Source organism: Falco biarmicus, chromosome 4, assembly GCF_023638135.1.
Source record: "Falco biarmicus isolate bFalBia1 chromosome 4, bFalBia1.pri, whole genome shotgun sequence".
In the NCBI taxonomy this organism is placed as follows: domain Eukaryota; kingdom Metazoa; phylum Chordata; class Aves; order Falconiformes; family Falconidae; genus Falco; species Falco biarmicus.
The window spans coordinates 88106672-88127111 of record NC_079291.1 but is presented as its reverse complement, the minus strand read 5'-3'; the positions used below and the strand labels follow the sequence as shown (position 1 = coordinate 88127111).

The 20440-nt window shown below is 44.3% G+C and overlaps 1 protein-coding gene and 1 long non-coding RNA gene across 6 annotated transcripts; one reads left to right on the top strand and one right to left on the bottom strand.

Annotated features, from left to right (window-relative positions):
* Positions 1-54: 54 nt before the first annotated feature.
* Positions 55-7276, bottom strand: KDM8 (lysine demethylase 8). Of its 3 annotated transcripts, none has more exons than XM_056334088.1 (7): positions 6745-7276; positions 6325-6491; positions 4873-5005; positions 3956-3997; positions 3047-3196; positions 374-466; positions 55-275 (listed from the first exon to the last, which is right to left on the bottom strand). In XM_056334088.1, exons 1-7 carry the CDS (start codon positions 7240-7242, stop codon positions 111-113), a joined length of 1248 nt encoding a protein of 415 aa, XP_056190063.1. In that variant the 5' UTR covers positions 7243-7276; the 3' UTR covers positions 55-110. The 3 variants fall into 3 exon arrangements, with proteins under 3 accessions (XP_056190063.1, XP_056190064.1, XP_056190067.1); XM_056334092.1 differs by lacking the exon at positions 55-275 and adding an exon at positions 2665-2805; XM_056334089.1 differs by lacking the exon at positions 3956-3997.
* Positions 7277-7314: 38 nt separating this feature from the next.
* On the top strand, positions 7315-11291 carry LOC130148364 (uncharacterized). Of its 3 annotated transcripts, XR_008821541.1 has the most exons (3): positions 7315-7486; positions 7747-7839; positions 9441-11291. It is a non-coding gene; the product is annotated as an uncharacterized LOC130148364 (long non-coding RNA). The 3 variants fall into 3 exon arrangements; XR_008821542.1 differs by lacking the exon at positions 7747-7839; XR_008821540.1 differs by lacking the exon at positions 7315-7486 and having other exon boundaries at positions 7493-7839.
* The last annotated feature ends 9149 nt before the right edge of the window (positions 11292-20440 follow it).

Genomic DNA, 20440 nt, shown 5'->3' with positions numbered 1-20440 from the left:
GGAAGAACATTCTCATGCTTAAGAAGAATTCTCTTGTAAGAAGATGCCAGATGCGACTTTTTCTGATTTTTAATTTTTAGTATAATACTAACAGACTTTATGCTTCAGAGCTATGTCCACCAGAAACTGACAGAGAAGCTCGTATCAAGCGATCGTACATAGTGCCAGTATTTAACTGGAATAAACAGAACCTGTCCAGGCATTAGAACACAGGACTGAAATGCAGCCTTTCTGAAACTGGGAAATTTAACTAAGTCAGGATCTTCCACATCAACCTATAAAAAATCAGAACAATTATCAGTAGAATGTCTTTACTCAAATACGATTTGATAAAGCAACGTTACGGATAGTAAAATTTCAGGCAACTATTTACCTGACTAGTGTTGTGAAGAATTTGGCTTTCATGTGGGTACAGGTTTTCTGAATCTTGCGGTGAATACAGACGGATGTACTTTCTTCCAAATACCTGTATTATTACAATAAATGTTTTCCATCTGTCATTAACCTGCATGTTATTAGAAACTATGGGCCACAGCTGGCATTTAACAGCAAAATATACCCGATTGCAAGAAAAATAATTATCTTTGTAATTAATAAACAGACACTGCTATAATAAAAAGTTAAATCAGACTATTGGAATTCAAGTACCCGTTCCCTTGGAGCAAGTAAGAATTTGATACACCAGGAAATGCCTTTAACCAAGTTACTTTAAATTCAAAGTTTAAGGCACCCAATTTATACAATGTTATTTGGGCTCTACAGAGCTAGAAAAGTGATTCGAAGAACTGAGAATAAGGAGTTTGAGTCTTCAGTGCAGTTCATGTCAGCAGCCAGAGGTGACAGCTAAGAGTGACTCCTAAGCTTCCATATACTCCTTTAGCCCTTATCTCCGTGTTGTCATTAAATCAGTTCTTCTGCTGGAGTGCTTAATTGAAAGACTAGAATTGATAAGGCATGGGGCTGACTGACCTGAACACTACACTGCACTGCAGGTTGGTGCCTAGAATGAAGTGGCAGAACAAACGAGTCAAAGCCAATTCCTGCACCGACACCGGTGAAATGCCCGCTGAAGGCACAGGGCAAACATTCATGCTGCTTGGGCCAGGATATAAGATTCCTTCAAGGGCCAGGCAAGATCATACTTGTTTGGAAGTACTGTATTAAAGGGCAAGTCAGTACCCTGACTAGCCACAGCACCCTGGACTGGCATGCTACCAAACTATTCCTAACCAAGCCGCTTTTCCTCTAGCTTAACATCCCTTCCCATGTAACAGAACAGGATTTCCTGAAATCTTACCAACACCCAAGTTGTAATGCTAGAGTTTATGTTGCTTCAAGGACAGCACATAAAGGCTGGACAAGTACCAATGCATTCCTGCCCCGTCCCATTCTTTACGATCGCTGGTTAAACTACTGGAGCATTGATCTGAGTAACTGTGGCTGTCCATGTGTTTTTAGGATGCCTTCCATACCCCAAAGGGATTATGGATATTAATTAGCTCTCTAAAGAACCAAGTTAAGCACTATTTTTGGTGATGTAGAGAAGTAAAGAAAAGCGGTTATTGCTCCAACAGCGTGAATCCTTGAATTTCTTTTGGGGGGTTGGTGTTACCCTGGACTGCCATGAGCTGTTAATGGCTCCTTCCTTCACTTGCCTCGCTGGCTTAAGGCCTTGTGTATTGCAAAGGTGAATGTGCAAGTTAATGGGCAACACTGCCTGCATCTCCAGATACTGGTTTCCTCATTAATGGAAATATGATGATCTCTGCAGCAGCTACCACCGGCCAGTAGGGATCATTCCACCTTGTTACCTGTACTTGTGCCTCCCTGTATTCCACAGCCACAGTTTAAATGGCATCAAGAAGCAGGGCAGTTTTGATTGAAAACTGAAAACTGTCAGATCAGCTGCTGTTCAGATTACAGACTCTTTTACAGCACTGGCAGATAATACCCCATGGCTCAGGCAGAAGAATACAAATTCTGAAGTTTTTAAGGGAAGTATCTTTTCCCAGTCCAACAACTTCTGTAACTGACTTGCACCTAAAAAAATTCCCCTCAAGCTTTACATAGTGTTTATAGTAGGATACTTCACCTTCAGAATCCAGTTGTCTCTGTGTGTGTCTATGTGGGGCAGGTTAGCAGGGAAGAGAAATACAGTACCTACATAATTGCACAGCAGTTGTAAAAAAACACTTTAAGAAGGCCTGAATGAAGCCTCAGTTCTAAGTGAAAACAAGGTTAGCAAGATGCAACTGTTTGGGATAGAGGAACTAAGGCTCAACCCATAAATAAGCACAAGTACTCAAGGTCATGATCCTACTGGAAAATGTTTGAAAGTGTAAGCCGTATTTTTTTAAAGAGTCTGATGGGACAGAGGAAGAAATGGCGATCTCCTTCCAGTAAGCTAAAAACCCCTCAGTGTTTGAAGAAGTACAGCTGTCAGCTGGACCAGAAATACATCTTTGGACTTGTACAGCGCTTACCACACAGGGTCCCATGATTTTACTGTGTTACTCTGCACTAAAAGTCATCATCAAGAAGCCTATCACCAGTAGCTCACTTGGCAGCAATGAGGTCACAATGCAAGTAGTATTTCATCTGCCTCTCCATGCATGCACAAGCAGGTATTTTACTAAGTAACCTGAAGTGGATTAAAGTATGCACCTAAGTCCATCCCAAAATTTTGCTGTTCCAGAAAAGGAAGCTCCTTGGTATGCTATGATAGGATCCAGGTTCTTCCCAACTTTGTTGCAAATTCCTTGTGTGACCTTGGAAAAGCTGCTGCTTGTGATCTCCATTTCTCATCTGTAAAATGAGGGTAAGTAATGGTCTACCTCAATGAGGAGCACTTGCGGCCTACAAGATTACACTGACTATCAAGTTGCAGTAGTGACAAATGCAATAGAGTAACAAAATAATACCTGCATATCCTCTGTCCTTCAACTGTTCATCAAGTTGTCTGCTACCCTTGTCTCTAACACTTACATACCATAAGCATTTTTTCTAAGGTATAGAGTGGCATGTGTAAAGTAAGTAGAGTACAGACCTGAGCCAAAAAATTTTGCTGGGGATCCTGATGAAGAGGTGAGATAGTGCCTTCTGGACCAAACCAAGCATTAATAGTGATGTCATCTTCTTCCCCTTCCCCCAGGCAGCAGTAGTCAGGGATACTGATATCCTCTTTCAATTCTGGGATCTATTCCCATAAAGAAATAAACATTAGAAAGGGTATGTGCTGACTTGCCAAAGGTATGCAATTCTTAGAACAGAGGAACATGGCTTGACACAAAGAAAACAAATGACCTGCTTGTCCAGCACAGGCAGGAGAGAAGTAGCTGAATTGCTAAGAATCTGCAGGAAATGTCCTTACACTTTCTGTCCTAGCAAGCAGGTTCTGTTGGAAGGAGAGGTGGGAGAAAGAAAGAGGTTCCTCATTCTTCAGAGACCTTTTGCTTTAGCAGAAACCAGAGAAACCCACAAGAATAAGAAGGTTTGCTGATCATGGAAAAGGAGCAGCTGATCTTTTATACATTAAGCTTGCTTCTCTGCCTCCCACCAACCTGATCTCTGGTTAGCTGGAATGACATTTCAGAATATGGTGACCATATCACCACTGAAGACGGTTTCCTGTCCAAACCTCTTCCCTGACCTACATATTCTTTGAGGAAATGCTGCTTTGCAGCTAGTATCCCTCTAAGCGTATGCTACATTGCACCGAAACAGTGCTAGGACTGAATGTCTTCACCTCCAAAGGGTTTTGTTCCCATGCCTTTCAGCAAATTGAATGAACCCCTCCCTCTGTTCCTTTAAACTGTGGGAACAGAAACTTAAGAAATATCATAAATTCTCCATATGCCCCTTCTGTCTAGTACTAGACTTGCCATCATCAGTGAGGACCTGTGCTACAAAAGGAACACTTGACTGCAGAAAGATAAAAACATTCATTCAGTTTTACCTGATCGAAAAGCTGGTGCTGGGCAAGGTATCCTACACTGTTCTGAAATTACAGCAGAGAAAAAAAAAACAAACCACATAGTGACATACAGGGCAAGACTTCTGAGTCACAGTTGATTTACTTATAGGTGAGTAGAATCTACGTACAGGTAACATCCATTTCTAATGTCCTATTTGAGAATACTAGAATTGTTTCAACAGCTGACTAGTATAATGGGGTCTTCTGAAATAGTAACTTACAGCTACACTGAAATTGTAAGAGTATAGATATATCCCCACAATCAACAAATTATCTGGCTAAAGTTACTGGAAAAAAACTAGCTATAATCCTGCAGAATCTCTGCATCTTTATAGCTAAACCCTGCTGGTATACAGACGAGTTCACCTTCACTCCCTGTATCTCTATATTCTATTCCAGACTGCACTGCAGACCAATCTGCAATGGCACATGGTTCTTCCTGACAGAAGACTAGGAAACAGAGATGAGGGCTTCAGATCATGAGCTGTGAAAGTAAAATGACATTCAATTGCTAATCAACTTTCTATTTTTTTATGTGGCGCCATATGAATTTGGATCTTGATCCCAGATCTCACTAAGCAGTTTAGTAACCAAGAGGAACAAAACAGCTGGGTGAAGGTCCCTTATGCTTAGAATCGACCATTCAGGCTTTTGCTGCAGAAGGTATCCAGCTATTCATCAGATTTTAGCTGTTGTACATTTGATTATATATAAAACTCAAGCCTAGCTTATTTGTAGCTTCAGATCTTGAAAATATGCCAAACCTTGTAATTCAGAGTTGTACTTCTAACATACCCTCTCTCTTGACATCACCTGTAAGTGTATTTGTTCTAAGCAGAAATTCTGTACCAGTAACACACTGCTGTATTTGGAGATGAAACAGAATAACAGTAACAGACCTCATTCACAATATACTGGTTGATGAAGTCACTGACAGTCATGAGCTTCTGAGACCACTCCTCATCTGTGTATCGGGCACCCAGTTCCACAGGGACTGTGCGACACCCAGCAACTTGATAGAAATATTCCACACTGAAATAAAGAAAGTTCCATTAGCCTTTTATATTGCTTTTCTTACTCATTTGGAATATAAGACAATCAATGAAAATCTAATCTTTTAGCGTAATAAAACTCTACTACGATGAGTTTTTTATTCCTAAAACCAACCAGCCAGAGGTTGCAGAAGGCAGCAGAAAAGGATGCAAGCAGAAAAGAAATAAGCAGTCAAGTTTGTGTGTACATTATACCACAACTATTTTGTTTCAAAACCTTGTCTACCTGAGTTAATTGTTGTTTCCTTACGAGCTAAGGAGATTTAAGCTGTTAAGTCTTTTGACTAGGAACAGCTAATCTTTTTGCTGCCTGCTGCCACATTTGCTAAATAAGATGTTCTATCTTTTTATGATTTATGCTAAATGAAATCTCTGTCAGTGCCAAAGTCTGTATGCAGGTGTCAATTAATGTCCAACCTGGCTAAAGTCAGAGGACGGACTTTGATGGGTGGTGTGTATCTCTCCATTGACAATGATATTAACTACGTGGACAGGTTAATCTTTTTAAGTGTCTGAAGTTAAGCAGTGGAGTACTTTCCCTCAAAAAAGAATAAAATCCCTAAGAAATAGCAAGTGTGTTCAGTTAATGACCATTTTACCCTTGGTTATGGAACAAAAGCAATTGCTGCTCAAACTAAGCGCGAGTGCTTTTTCCCTTTTAAGGAATCATGAGTTTCATCACACATATATTCAATTTGCAGTATTGGAAACACTGGCTCCATTGCTTACATTACACAAGTGGCATGATGTTATTACTCACTTCTGAATGGTGGCATCTGAAACTCAACAAACTCTGGACAAACACCAGTGCTTGCTCTTGTGAATGGAAAAGCCAGTTGCGCTCACAGACACACCTCTGAAATTCACTTTCCACCGCACTAATTACAGCAAGTTCTGATAGAGATGTAAACCCACCGACCTGTGTAACGTTGACCCAGCTAAGGCGTGAGCAGCTCCCTGCAACAGTGACCTGTCACACCACGTGTGCTCACCACTGCCGTCTGGCTGAGCGGCACGGGGCGCCCACCTGGGGGGGGTCGCCAGCAGGGCCGCGGGCGGCACCTCAGCACCAGCCCAGCCGGGGTCGGCTCCCCCGGCGCACCCACCATGCGATACCTGGATGTCATGGTGCGCTCCCCCCCATCCGTGGGGCAGCTTCTACAAAGCAAAGACAACCGGCAGCGGGAAGGTGCTGCTGACCAGCCACCCCGGTGGCACCTGCCTACCGCGAGGGTCCCACCGCTCCAGCAGACCGATCCTCGCCCTCACTGGGCCGGGACGGAAACTCTTACTTCTCACCTCCACTTCTTCATACAGGGCCAGTGGTCCATAATGCCCTCCAAGACCACCGGCTTCTGCGGGATCAGATAGTTGTCTCTGAAATGCTCGAGCGAAGGGCAGCGGAGGTGTGGAAGCGCATCTCCTGGCGGCACTGCCGGGGCCGGGGCGGGGGCGATCCGGGCCCTCTGGAACACAGGCGGCCCCTTCAGCTGTGCCAGCGGGGGCGCCCGCCCGCCCCCGGGAAAACAGCAGGACACGGGGGACCGCCGGCCCGGGGGGAGCCCGGCCTCGGCCCGCGGCGGGAGAACGGGGGTGGCCAGGGGGCGCGGGGGGGACCAGAAGAGAGCGGGCCGGGGGTGGAACCCGAGGGGAGCGGGCCGGGGGGGAAGCCGGCTGGGGGGGGAAGCCGGCCGGGTCGCCTCAGGGCCGCGGCGGTACCTTGGCGCTCCACGAGGCCGCGGCGCGCCGCTCCCCGCGCGGCAGGTGCGCCTGCAGGACGCGGACCAGGCGAGCGAGGACGTTGTCCAGGACAGCGGCGCCCATCAGCAGCCCCATGTCGCAGAGGCGGACGGCGGGCGCCAGCGGGCGGCCAGCAGCGACCTCGGCCAGCGCCCCGAAGAGGCAGCCGTAGGCGTACACCTGCCGCCAGGCCTTAACGACCTCCCGCCACGGCCCCGCGTTCAGCCTCTCCCAGGAGTAGTCGCGCAGGACGTCGCCCAGGCGCCGCAGCCCCGCCGCCGCCTCCCCGCCGGGCCGGCCCGCCGCGCCGTACAGCAGCCCGCGGGCCCGCCGCAGCAGCAGCAGGACGCAGTCCTCCACCTCGCCGCTCAGCGCCAAGGTCAGCCCCTCCTCGGCGCCGGGCAACAGCGCCCGCACCTCCGCCCACAGCGCGGGGCCGGCGGCCGGGCCCCCCGCCTCAGCAGCCGCCGCCGCCATGGCGGCCGGGCCTGCGCCGCGGGGGAGGGGCGGGGGCGGGGCGGGGGCGGGGCCGCGTGCTTTCCCGGGCGGTCCGGCCGTTCGTCCCGGCGGCCGGGCCCTCGCCGCAGGGTCCCGTGCGGTGCGGGGGGGGCCGGCCTGGAGACATCCTGTGGCTTAAAACAGTGCTCGCTTCTGGGTTCCTTGTAGCCCAGACCTGCCTTATTGCCCGGTTCGTCACGTAACTGGTTCTGCCCGTGCAGATGTAAGGAAGGGGGCGATGGGCGTGCGGGTGGGTGAGGGCAGCGGGGCCGTTCCCTCCGGTGGCCTTGCTGGCTTTTTGCTGGGGTAACGGCTCTGAAACTGAACCCTGGGTCTCCGTGAGCAGTGTGGGGTCGCCAAAACTCGGGGTCGTTTGGGCTCCTGGGCAGCCAGCCCACCGGAATTTGGTAATTGCATGAGCGACGCAGCTGTTTGCATCGAAGGGGAATGTATAAATCCAATGTCATTTTCTTTCAACTGTAGCTTACTTGTTAACCGTACGGCGATAGTATGAGGAAGATGGCTGCTGTCACTTTGGAAATTTCTGTGTTCCAAAAGTGGGACAGCTATTAACAGGTAGATGACTCCTGGAAGATGGGAGATACACAAATCTTTGTTGATCTTAAGTATTAAGGAAGAAGGCCTGTCTGGATGCCGATCTGAGCAGCCTGACAGGACCTGAGAAGCATGGGGGATGAATGCTGCTGCCAGGCAGTGTCCTTTTCATGGTTTATGCTGCATGGGTTTAATCAGTGCTTAAGACATGCTTCCCGTATGGAATATGCACCTCAGTCTTCTAACACGCTTTGCGTGGCATCTTTCATCCCTGGCTTGCTTTCATAATGTGCCCTGAACGTGTTTCTTTCTGCAAAGAAAATGCTATTTTACTTAAAATTCAGCAACTCAGAGGAATGTCTTAACATTGGGAATCAAAATCTAAAGCAACATAACAAGAAATGAGGAATTTTTAACTCAGAAAAAAGTGCCTCTTGTCTGGGGCTGAAATCTTCAGACTTGATGAAAATCTTATGTTTACAGAAAAATTTAAATTTGTCACCTTTCGTACTGAGAGAACACTCACTCTTCTTTGTCCCATGCTCAGTCAGTAGTGCTTTCCAAAAAAGAGTTGATTTGAGTCCTCCTGTCACTGCTGCTGCTTGTGACTCGACCCCATTCCCCAGCTGTCTTGCTCGAATGACTTCCACTTCTGTCACACCTTAGACTTGCTGCTGTGGCTTATCATGCTGGCCCATCTATTCTCTGCCTTCTAACTGCCTTTCTCTTGGCACCTCTAAGTTTGTCCTGTGACTGTGATTTTAGCACCTTCATTTAGAATTTTCTCCTCCTTGATTGCTAAATGTTAATATATGCTGCTATAGGAGGAAGTGTTTAACTGGCAAGGAAAACTTCTTATTAGACCTTGTTTTCAATACTTGTAATTTATGATGATGCTACCAAGTGTTGCTAATCTTGTGCTTACAGACTCTCCAGTTTTTATTGCTGTTTATATTAACTTATTCCTCTTTAAGCTGGTTAATACAATTCTGGTTAAATCATAGTTTTCCTAGTTTAAATATTAGGAATATTTTCAAAAATTACATGTCGAAGGTTTGGATTTTCTTTCTGGTATTTTAAATAACACTAAGTTCTGAACATGTAATCTAGTGCAACAGTGGGGCATTAAGGCCATGGTAAACTTTATGAGTTTTACTGTAGGTGAAGAACCAATTGGGAGTAGATCTTAGTTTTTGGGTGTTCAGAGAGGTTCAGCATTTATCTTTGAGCGTGCACTGGAAGACAATTATTCCTGGTCAGTCATATTTAGGTACAACAGTTGAATGCTGACATAGCATCAATAGTCTTGAAAGGGCTGAGCTGTATGTCTGCTAAGCTAATCAAGACAGGTTTTCAGGTGAGTACTCAGTCATGTTGTAGTGTGTTTGGCCTTTAGTCTAGGAGGAAGATCCACTAAAAGCCCATAATACCATACTGCATATTAGCAATTTGGTTGAAATTGTTTTTATTGAAAAAACAAAACAGAACAGATTTGCAAGAGCTGAAGTGGGAAGTTTTGAAGTTTTGGTATCAGAGTAATTAACCTGCAGTACATGCATACTGGTTTTGAAATGTCTGTAAACTAATGCAGCTTTTTTTTTTTTTTTTTTTTTTTTTGTGAGCTGTCTGACCAAGGAAGCGGATGACTTTAGTGCTAGACATTTCCATTTTAAGTCCACAGGAGATCATTTAATTCCTGCTGCCAAGGAACAAAGATTGTTGTTATCCGTGTAACCTGCAGAAATTGATGGTCCCTGTGGATTATGCCACCATCACTGAAACTTGTGCTGTTTTCATCAGAAGTCAATTTTTTAAGGATTGTAGAAGCCAAACCGCCTAACCTTGCAGAAAGATATCCCTCTTAAAATGTGGAGGAAAAGTTGGTACCAGGATTTTTTTTCCCTGCTGCTTCCTGCGTTACGGTCTGCAAAGCACTTTTTATTCTTTTATATTCTGTGTATTTTTAAAATATGCTTCAGACAGCTCACTTCCTCCTAGCAGTGACATTCAGAAAGAAATTACCTTTTTTTAAAAAAAAAAAGCTAATAAACAGGCACACAATTAAGAGAGATAATAAAGTCTGATAAACCATCTGTATTTCTCTCTTCTGCTTGCAGTCATAGATTCCAGGACCCATGGTGACCTGATGTTACCTTGTCTGCCACTGGTGGAAAAGTGATTAGTTATACCGAATAACAAAAAATGCTCTGTATCTTACCTTGCCTTTGTCTTTATTGGAAAGAGCAGGTGTTTGAGCTGTTCATAATTTAATTATTTATTATTAATAATACTCTCTCTTATAACACTTTCTTCATTTACTAATTTGAATTAATGAACAAAGTCCTATGATTGTTTTTTGGATTTTATTAAAATGACATCAAGACACACGCTTAATGATTCACCACTTGAGTCCTAAATAGGACATTTTTACTGGGTGGATCAATTTTTAAAATGACAGCATCTGCTTGCTTGTACACATTTATTTATGATTCTTCCCCAGGCGAGTATAGCAGGAGTCTGGTGAGTAATAACCAGCTGTTGGAATTAGCAAATAGGGAAGGCAGTTACTTGATCTGTGAAGGAGTGTGGGAGCCAAGGCCAGAAGTAATAAAAACTAAACAGATGCCCCAAATATATAAACCCAAGTAGGGATGTGTAAATTACTTGCAGTGCTGATGGGCAAAATAGTGTCAGGTGGTTTGACTTTGTCTGGAGTTTTTATTAAAGATGAAACCCTCTCCACCACCGTGTCACACATGGAGAGCATCCTAGGTCTCATTCTAGGATCTCTGCAGTGGTGGGCCAGCAAGAGCAGTGGCATGTAAGCACAGCAGCTCGCTCTGGTCGCTGCTGTCCGCTGCCTCTTGGATATATTAGCAGAATGGGCAACAGCGGATCATGTGAGGAAACTGCTGTTGGTCCACCTTGTCTCAAATCCCAGGTGTGCTGTGACTCAGGTCCTTTCTGGTGCTCTTATGAGGGGAGTTCTTGTACTGAGTAGTTTCTTGGATAATCACTGCAGGAGCACAACAGCAGCACTGAAGATTCTCCAGCTCCTCAGGACTTCAAGCTGCCACTCGGCTCCTCAGGAATGCCCGGGTCCCTTTTTGGCAGCCTGGCACTCTGGAATTACTAAGGGAGGTGGTCCGTCTCCTTGTTACCTGTGCTTTGCAGCCTAGAGCCATGAGAAGATGCTTTCTGTGGGACTTCTGCCCTTATCCTGACAGTTGATGAAGCCCATCCTGAAGTGACTTGCAGCTTGAGGGGGAAAGCCTGTCCTGAGAATTAGTGTTTCCTTCCACTGTGACTTTCGGCAGTGATGGTTTCCTAAGCTGGAATTTACATTGTGCTCATCACAGTTACTGCAGTTGCTCTTAAATAAAAGCAAATTTATGACAATAAATGAAAAATTTACATTCTTGATACATCTCTTTCCCATTTTGTAAAGAAGAAAATAAACCAAGGTGAAACTATGGAAGTTATGTTGAAGATTTCGTAACATTTCATGACATTTTGATGGTTGCCACAGTATTTTATAAGTCCTGTATCTTCAGAAATATTAATTTTATATGCATCTTATTAAGCTTACACTACAGCTTGCCATTAGGCTGCCATAAATTGTGTCTCTGTGATATGTAAAGGTGAGACCCTAAAACACATTAGCCTTTAAATGGTATTTGGCTAATTATTTGTAGAAAGGAAAGAGGGTCTAGCAGTAACTGTAGGGGGCTGTTAAAGGACTCTGTAGTCACGTCAGGTGAGCAAGGATCCAGAATTTTATGATGCCTTTGCAAGTGGAAAGTGTAAAGGTTCAAAAACAACCTGCAAGAGGAAGCCTATTGAGTCCAGGGCATGAGGGGCGAGGTGGCCCTTGCAGAGATCCAAGGTTTGTAGCCACATTTTTAACAACCAGGTGTTTTTATAATGGGTAGTAATTGCAGTTGTGAGTTGGAGTTAGGGTCTGTCAGGCTTCTAGTATAAATTAACTTCTCCACTTCTCAAACCCTCATAGGATTAATTCCCTTCCTATATTAGTGTAGGCAGTTGCACTTAAGACGGTGTTGACACCTTCCATGGGAAATGCCGAATTGTGAGTGCTGCAGGAGTGAGTTGGGGCAGCTGGATAACATATTCTGATAATTCATACCTCATAACTGTCCTTTGGGGTTCCAGCTCCTGTCAGCTCTGCTCTCTTTGTTAGGCCTGTGTACTGTTACATAAAACAAACTAGTTATGTGTTTGTTAGTGCTAGTTAGGTGCCAGGTCTTTAATTGTTTGTTTCCTAAACTTACTTAAATTTTTGGAATTATATCAGGATATAATGTATGCTTGCACATTAAACCACACAATATTTAAATGTAATAGTATAGCCAATTTTATAGAAGATTTTCAAGTAGAATATATTAACAGGTTATTATCAGGCTTATTATCTTTTGTTCTAGTAGAAGCAAATTGACTGACAGGCAGGAGCACAGTTTTCCTAGGAAAGGAGCTCTTTCTCTAACTATACAAAGGTTTAAAACCTGCTAATCTGTATTCATAACTATTTCAATTATATGTGCATTTAGCTGTACCTTTGGTTGTGTATCATCCGTGTTCTGTTTTGTCATGTTAATTACCTGTACGTTATGTCTTCCATTGCATATCATTAATTATTGTGCTGTTAGAGATTAATTTTTGTTTATCTTGGAAAGTACAAGTGGTCTCCATTAACATCTTGTAGGAACATATATAGTGCTAAAACCACTGTGTTTATTTTACACACTTTAAAAACTACTGCAAGGTTAATTATTCTGATTACTTAATAAGCAAGTATGGAATTTAAAAGGTTTTGATTGGAGTTCATATATTAAAGTAGACATTATATGTGCATTTTATGTTCATGCCCCAGGTTTAAATTCTCTTACAAAGGCTAACAGATTTTCAGCTAGAACTTAAAATTCTAGTTGATTTTATTAGTTTGCCCATTTATAAATAAGGCCTTAGTATAACTAAGTGTGTCAATGGTGTTAAAGGGCTATGTAGAGGAATTGTAGAGGAATAAAGCTGGATTAATTAACAATATACAGCTGTGGGCTGGCTTCAGGGGGGTGGGTTGGCTGATGTGGATCAGGTGCAGCTGTGGCTGGTTCCTGCTAAGTAGTTAAATATCTCTAAGGGGGTGTATGGGGGAGGAGCAGGTAATGGAGAGAGACCTGGAAGAAACAGAGGGAGGGGGGAGAGAGTGCCCTGGATGGAGGAGAGACAAGGAGAGGGATGCAGCAGAGGCAAAAAGTGGGCTGGGCTGAAGTGTATGAAGAAACAGCACGGACAGTAGATGAACGGTTGAACCCTTGTGGGGGATGGGTGGCCGTGCTGGGGCAAGGTGCAGGGACTACTTACTGAAGTTAACCTGGTGTGGGATGGTAAAAGCCTTGTTGCAGCTGGCTAGTTTGGAGAGTGCTGCGACAGGGCTGTGAATATTATTTAGCGTCCTTGTTCTCTGAGACAGCATTTCCAGCAGCTGATCTCAGCTGGACTGGCACCTGTAGGTTCCTCGGTCTGCGGTGCGGGAAAGCTGTTGGGTTTGACGTTGGTGCTCTGGTGGTTTGCCTGCAGGACTGGTGTCTAGGTGCTGCGCTGCCAAGGGCACCAGCAGCTCTGCCAGGCTGGGGTGACTGGCTGTATGCGGGCAGGGACTGTTGCTGACAAATGTGGTGCTTCTGTGAGGTGATGGCAGTCAGTGCCCCTCCAGTCATCTGCATCAGGAACGTGCTGTCAGGACTGGCCTGGGTGGTGTATGCCTTTACTAGCCATGGCAGCAGAAAAGTGCCTGGCAGCGTAGGCACGGCCTGCGCAGCCTGGGGCAGGGATGGAGCACAGGAAAGGCTGGTGGTGCTGCTGCTGTGCCATGTGTGCCTTAGGGAAGTAGACTGTTTCTGCTTTTAGGAGTGGTTGGCTCGTACCTTCATGACCAGTATACTCATACAACACTTCTCCACATCCTGCCCTGGGCCTGCCCCACCCCCCCCCCCCCCAAAAAAAAGAAGAAAGTGAAAATGGGAGGTAAGATGCCCTCTGGTACCTGGATGGGAGTGTAAACTGATGATAGCCATGAGAGCATTCGTTATCATGGCTGACTCTAATTTTCCATTACAGGTGATGAGTAGTTGTCTCTGCAAGAGCAAAAGTATGAACACATAAGACTTTAAAGACTTCAAATGTCTTCCCTGGCTGCTTTCTTTTCTCCTGTGGACAGGAGATGAATGATTCTGATTAATAATATGTACAGAATTAGTTTTTATACAAAAGTTATTTTCTTCAGATAAGCAAGGTCTTCCTGCTCGAGAGTGACACAGCCATGCATTTTGATTGTATCTTGGACCTGAGTGTAATTGTACAGCAAAAGCGTAATGACGGATATGTCTTTATCAACCTGTTCCCTGCATTGTGTTTTTATCACTGCCATCTGCTCTGCTGAGAGTGGCAGCTGCCAGGTCTCACAAATAGTGCTGTCATGTACTTTCATGTAGAACAACATATTGTCATAATTTCTCTGATATTGCTAGATGGAATAACTTTAAGTGAGATAAGGTGACATTTTGCATGACACTTTGGAATGCATTTGATTGCAGTGTGTGTAGGACACACAGTGTTCTTTCTGGAGTAGGCTATAACAGCACACCCAGTTCTACTTTCAAAAATCACTGGAAAACACTTATTTTTCCAAAAACATTATGTAACATCCATCTGGGACATGTGTGTCGGTGCTGAGATGGAACTGAAACATAGTCAGTATTGCTTACATACGTAGCCTTAGTTACCTTTGCTGGATGGAGATTGTGTAAGTTTGGCTGTTTTTAAAATTTAGTTATTTCTTTTTTTTGCTTATATCAACTTGAATCTCTTTTGTATTTGCAAACATGTTCAGACAGCTCCTTCAACATTAAAAGGAACAAAAAAATCTTTACAACAAATCTTTTAAAAAAATCTTTATGGCAGTAAGTACCCTTTCTGTTGTCTCAGCTGGACCCTAGGTAGGAGGTTATATTTAGTCTGGGCCAGGTTCTGCTAGGTGTCCAGCACAAGCTGATCCTCTGAGCTCTCTTGAGTTGTTTGAGGGAGAGAGATCCATCTCAGCCTGAGATGAGATACTTCGAGTAGGCAAGCAAGTGGGCTAAATTGCGCTCTCTGGGTGTCTGTTTATCTCCTCAGGCTACAGAAGGAAGCTAAAAGACTAGCTCAGATGACCTTGCCTCTGCAGCAGATAAATGTAGGTGAGGTGAATCACGTACTGAATATATGCCAACCCATCCTCTTGTTCTGAGTGCCTGCCAAAATCTTGCTTGTGTACTAAGTGTAGGAAAATATTTGGTGTAATCCACCTTCACAGAGATATGCCTCCTCTTAAAAATAATGAGGTACATCCTCTTTTACGTATTAATCTCATTCTTTTGGATGTGTGCTTAGTGCAGTTTTTACTACTCGGGTAGTCCCAGTGATTTCTAGAGCAAGTGGCTGGCTAATCTCTTCTGTCATAGTCCCTATTGCTGCTTGCAAGGGACAAACTGCGAGGAAGGAAGAAAATGGTGTGTAACTGAGAATACACCTGTCTGTTCCATATACCTGTCTCGTACACTTATGTTAAACTGTGACACCAAATCTGTCTGCCTGCTGGAAATATTTACAAGGAAAACTGATTTGGGGTATTTCTTCTTGCTAATGAGCACTGATAAGAAACAGCCTTTATGATATGGCAGCCCCCCCTGTTGTGATAAAGAAGGTGGAATATGTATTTTGCGTTCTTGCGTCATTTTCTTTTTCAAGCGTGGTAAGATGTGAAATGCTGAACAGCTGATCAACAATATAATGGGGTGGAGGCAAAGAGACAGCTTGCTCGCTAGTTGGCCTGTTTGGAATGGTGCCATAGGTGGAAAGCTTCTGACAGGAGTGTGGAAGAAAGCCAGAGCATGGCTCCTTTATGTTTTTCTGCCTCATCTGAATGGATATGTAGCTTCAGCACTTCATCACTAGCCAAGCAGAGGCCATTTGAATTGTGAATAGTGTTCTCCCAATGGCAAACAGAAGAGAAGATGAGGCCAGACAAAAGTCTCTTGGCATTTAAATGAAGTTGTACACTCTGGAAATCTAAGTCTTGCCTGTTGTTCCAGTAGTGCATGTCAAGAGCTGATAAAGGCTCCTTGCACTGTACTGATCTTAAGCATGCCCGAGGTCACCTTTTTATCCTAAGGGTAGGCACGTGTTGTTTTCATTAATCACACTTTATATGTGTTTAAGAAGAAGAATATATTAAAAAAAATATTTTTTTTTCCTTCCTCCCAAGATTTACAAATCTCATGTGAAACTTTGTTTGACTTATCCTCTAGACTAGGGCTATAAATGCTGCATGAATTTGTTTTTGTGCTCCATTTTAACTATATTTAGAAGTGTACACAGTTATTTGTGTTCATACATCACATTCTTATAATTGTTGGCTGTATTGACTTTTGTATGTGTGGATGTTTTTAAAAGATATTTTAAAGGCTTTGCTGGTGTTTGCATGTGTTTCAGAAATTAAATTTAGCCTGTGATTTTATTACCCTTTTTATTTAATTTATCTTAACTGTTGCTTTCAAGCTGTGAACCAGCTGTTGACTTTGAAAAAACATTGTTCAATTTGAAAGGAGCACTTTAAAGCTTAATGTAATGGCTGTAAGTAATCACTACAGCAATTATATTCTCTGGTGTTGTGCGTCACTATAATAATATTGGAGGTTGTGAGAAAATGCAGGAGAGAAACACATCAAGCTCAGACTTCTCAGTTTTGCTTGTGATGTGCATCACCTCTGTCTTTTGTATATAGCTTGGTGTTACTGCTTGACTTGCAGTAGAAAAACTGAAGCTCCGCTCCGTTGTGGCTGTGTGCGCCCAGCCTGGGCTGCTCCTGAGCATTGCTCTCGGTTGTTCGCAGGCTGGACAAGTATTTTACTTTCTCCGTAAGGGCAGGTGGAGGCTTGCGGCAGTGGCAGGAGCCCCTGCTTCTCTGCTGCCTCCGCCTGGCTAGTTCCAAGATGTTGCACTTGACGGAGAGTGGCATTTTGGTTTTGAATCTTCTTGAGCAGCTGCATACCCACCTCGTATGCTCCATACAGAGTCTGGCCAGGGGGGGAGTGCTTGGCATCCTGCAAAGTCAGATCATGCTCTCGTCATGCTCCGGAATTGAGCAGCTACTTGCCATGTTGAGGAGAATTAGTAGAAATGGGTGTATTTTCCTCCACATTCAGAGAAGGAACATCCCCCATGTATTTGTGAGAAACCCTCTAGTTCAAACAGGCTAGAGCTCTTGGGGAAGAGAACTTTCTGGGTCACTGCAGTGAAGGTAAAAGAAGCAGCATGCACTCTGGATCTGTTCATGTTGTAACAATCCATGAAAATGCTGTGCAGTTTCCTCAGCCCTGGAAGTTCCCTCCATAATGATTTTAAAAGGAATGTAATATGCATCATCATGGGAGTGGGCTACGTTTCACAATGAGTCACCTAGCTATGCTTTACATATAGCTTGTGTTTGGAACCTGTGGACTATATTGCTGCTCTGAAAAGGCAGCCCACCAGATTGCACCGCTGTGCAGGACCTAGCCCCTTCTCTGCTTTTGCCAGTGTGTGTTGCACAGTGGGTTCAAGTCACCTATGGGGCTAAACCATCAGTCGCCATTATCGGCTTGTGAAGCAGCAATGCAGCTGGGGAAGACCCAGTAGGCAGCTTAGATTGAGCAATACACTAAACCTTCCTCAAATGTACTTTGTAGCAAGGTCCTTCAGCATACTGATCTAATGATGGGAGGATCTGAGCCAATTCAGTAGAGTGACTGTAACAGGAAGGCAAGTGTGCAGGGAGCTAGAGGCACGGAGAGCTTGGGACACATGTGAGACCAGGCTTACTACTAGGGCAAAATCGTTGGTGTTTGGTTGCCGTGGTTTTAAAGATCCTCTGCTAAGAGGTAGTCCTGCTTTGGCATGGTAGTGCTCAGCTAGAATGGCCTGTGCTTCACCTTCAAAGAAAAAAGTAAGATTAACATGAAAGTGAAAGCATACCCATGTGTGTCTGTAGGACATCTGCAGCAAAATGAACTTTGATGTAGTTTCCCGTTTCTCTGCTTGTGTGTAGCACACAGGACAGCAAAAGCTGTCTGTATGTCTGTCACATACAGATCTATGTGTGCTTCAGAGGTCGATTGTATCCCTTCCAGACAGATGTGGTAGAAGCTGGGCTGGCGAGCATGGGTTTGGGGCAAAGGGATAAAGACAGAATCCTCATTGTGACAAAGGCAATATGACATACGAGTTACATTATATGCATATATTTACGTATGTATAAATTAGATATTCAAAGAAGGTAACTGCTGGGATGAGACAGACATGGAACAGTGTGTTCTGGAAAGTTAAAAGCTTAGCCAGTGTCCCAAGGTATTTTTTAATGTAGCAGAATGAAATTCCTTTGGGTGCAGCAAATGAGACACATAAAGTGTAATGCCCTGTGAAATCACAAAGAGCCACTTTCAACAGATGGAAAAAACAACTTTAATAGAAAAACAAAAATTGATAGACTCTGCCTTTGATAATCCAAATACCAGGTTACACTTTAACAGTATCCATTACTGTCTATAAAGTGTATTTGAGTTGTTAAATGCATTTGCTGGTTTGTCACTATATAGAATTTAAAGTGATGAATCTTATATTCTTCTGTCTTCTTCACTCTAAGAAATTAAAGTCTGTGACAAATGGCTCCCAAGTTACACATGCTGTTTCACTCTGCTGTCTGCTGCACCTGTGCTGCTATTCCGAGTGTGGAACAGAACCCCTTGTTTTGAAGCTAGTTTTAGGAGTCCCTGTGGCAGGGGATGTTAAGAGCTGAGAGTGGACAGCTGAACAGCCCATTACCAATGGCAAAGGTGCAGTCTGGCACCCTAGAGCTTTCCTGTGCCCTTGGAGGAGGAAACCGTGCAAGAGCACCATCGTGCAAACAGGATAGGAGTGCTCACCTTTCCCTCTTTGCACCACCTCTGACTTTCTGATGCACACCTTCTCAGAGAGGAGTGGGACACCTCTCCCAGCTGTCCTGTGCTGCTCAGTGCAGCTTCAGGCAGGATTTCACGGGAACATTTGGGTGAATATTCCCAGGGTAGATCAAAGTTAACGCTCGGGAAAACTCCCTGTGCACCAGTCATTGTAACCTAATTAGGGAAAACCTGGAGACAGCATGGGGTGGGGGCGGAATCAGTGTCCTGTTCTTTTAGGAAAGTGTAAGTCAGTAGCATGTGGGTAAATGTGACACACCGAAGACTTAGGACTGCTGTAAAGAATGGAATCTCTCACAAATCTCTTGGAGTTCTCTGGAGGAGGCAGCAAACATGTAGGACAGAAGAACTGGATTTATATATTCCACTTGGATTTCCAATAAGAATTCAGTGAGGTCCCTTGTGAAAAACTTCTGAATAAAGCAGGCAGGTATGGGATGAGAGGACATGTCCCCAGATGGGTACATAACTTAAAAAGTGTGCAGGAGTAAAGGGCCAGTTTTCACAGTGAGGGGAGGTCGCTAGAGGAATCCTGGGGGGATTTGTGCTCATACATACTCTGGAGGAAAAGACGGATGATGACTGTTTGTTTGCTGACAATTTGCAGCTATTCAAGGTAGTAAAAGCAGGAGTTCACTGCAGAGCACTGTGGAAACCCTCCGATATAGTGAGTGACTGACCTGATGTAATTCAGTGTACAGACATAGAAAATGATGAGCAGAAGGAGGAACAATCCTAGTTTTGTGTATGCAGTGATGAGCACAGAGGTGATTAAGTCATGAATGAGACCTGGGTTTGTAATAAATACATCTATGGAAATGCCGGTGTAGCACTTGGTCATAAGTGTAAATAACACGTTAGGAGTTCTTAGAGAAGGAACAAAACAAGTAACAGGATTATGTCCTTGCATAAATTCCTGGTGTTGCATGCCTTGACTACTCCATGCAGTGTTGTGCCCCCATTTCATAAAGCAAAAAATTGAACCAGAAAATATTAGACAAGAGAGACAAAAATGATCAAAAATCTGAAATGGCTTCTTTATGAGGAGAGCTTTGCTCTGCAAAAGACATGATTAAATAGAATATATGTGTATAAACCCATGTGGAATAGGAAGGATGAGGAAGGAATGATTGCTCACTGCCTTGTTCACAAAGGAACTGGGGGTGGAGGGAAGGAAATGAGAATACGTATGTCAAACTCAAAGCAAAATAAAAAGGGGGATTCTTACGCTTGTCCTGGTTTCATCTGGGATAGAGTTAGTTTTCTTCTTAGTAGCTGGTGCAGTGCTGTGTTTTGGATTTGGTGTAAAAACAATGTTGATGGCACACTGATGTTTTTGGTTGTTGCTGGGTGGTACTAGGTCAAGGACTTCTTGGTTTCTCAGGCCTTGCTGGGGGGCTGGAGGGGCACGGGAAGCTGGGAGGGGACACAGCGGGGTCAGCTGGCCTGAACCAGCCGGAGGGGCATTTCCATACCATGGGCCATCCTGCTTGGTATATAAACTGAGGGGGGGTGGTTGGGGCTGCCGATCGGTCGCTGCTCGGGGACTGGCTGGGCATCGGTCAGCG

Excerpts from the sequence above, each read along its gene's own strand:
- KDM8 (XM_056334088.1), bottom strand. The coding sequence starts at position 7,242 with ATGGCGGCGGCGGCTGCTGAGGCGGGGGGCCCGGCCGCCGGCCCCGCG. Across the intron at positions 3,998-4,872 it reads ACCAGTATATTGTGAATGAG|AACAGTGTAGGATACCTTGC; the intron begins GTCTGTTACTGT and ends CTGTAATTTCAG. Across the intron at positions 3,197-3,955 it reads AGCACCAGCTTTTCGATCAG|ATCCCAGAATTGAAAGAGGA; the intron begins GTAAAACTGAAT and ends TTATGGGAATAG.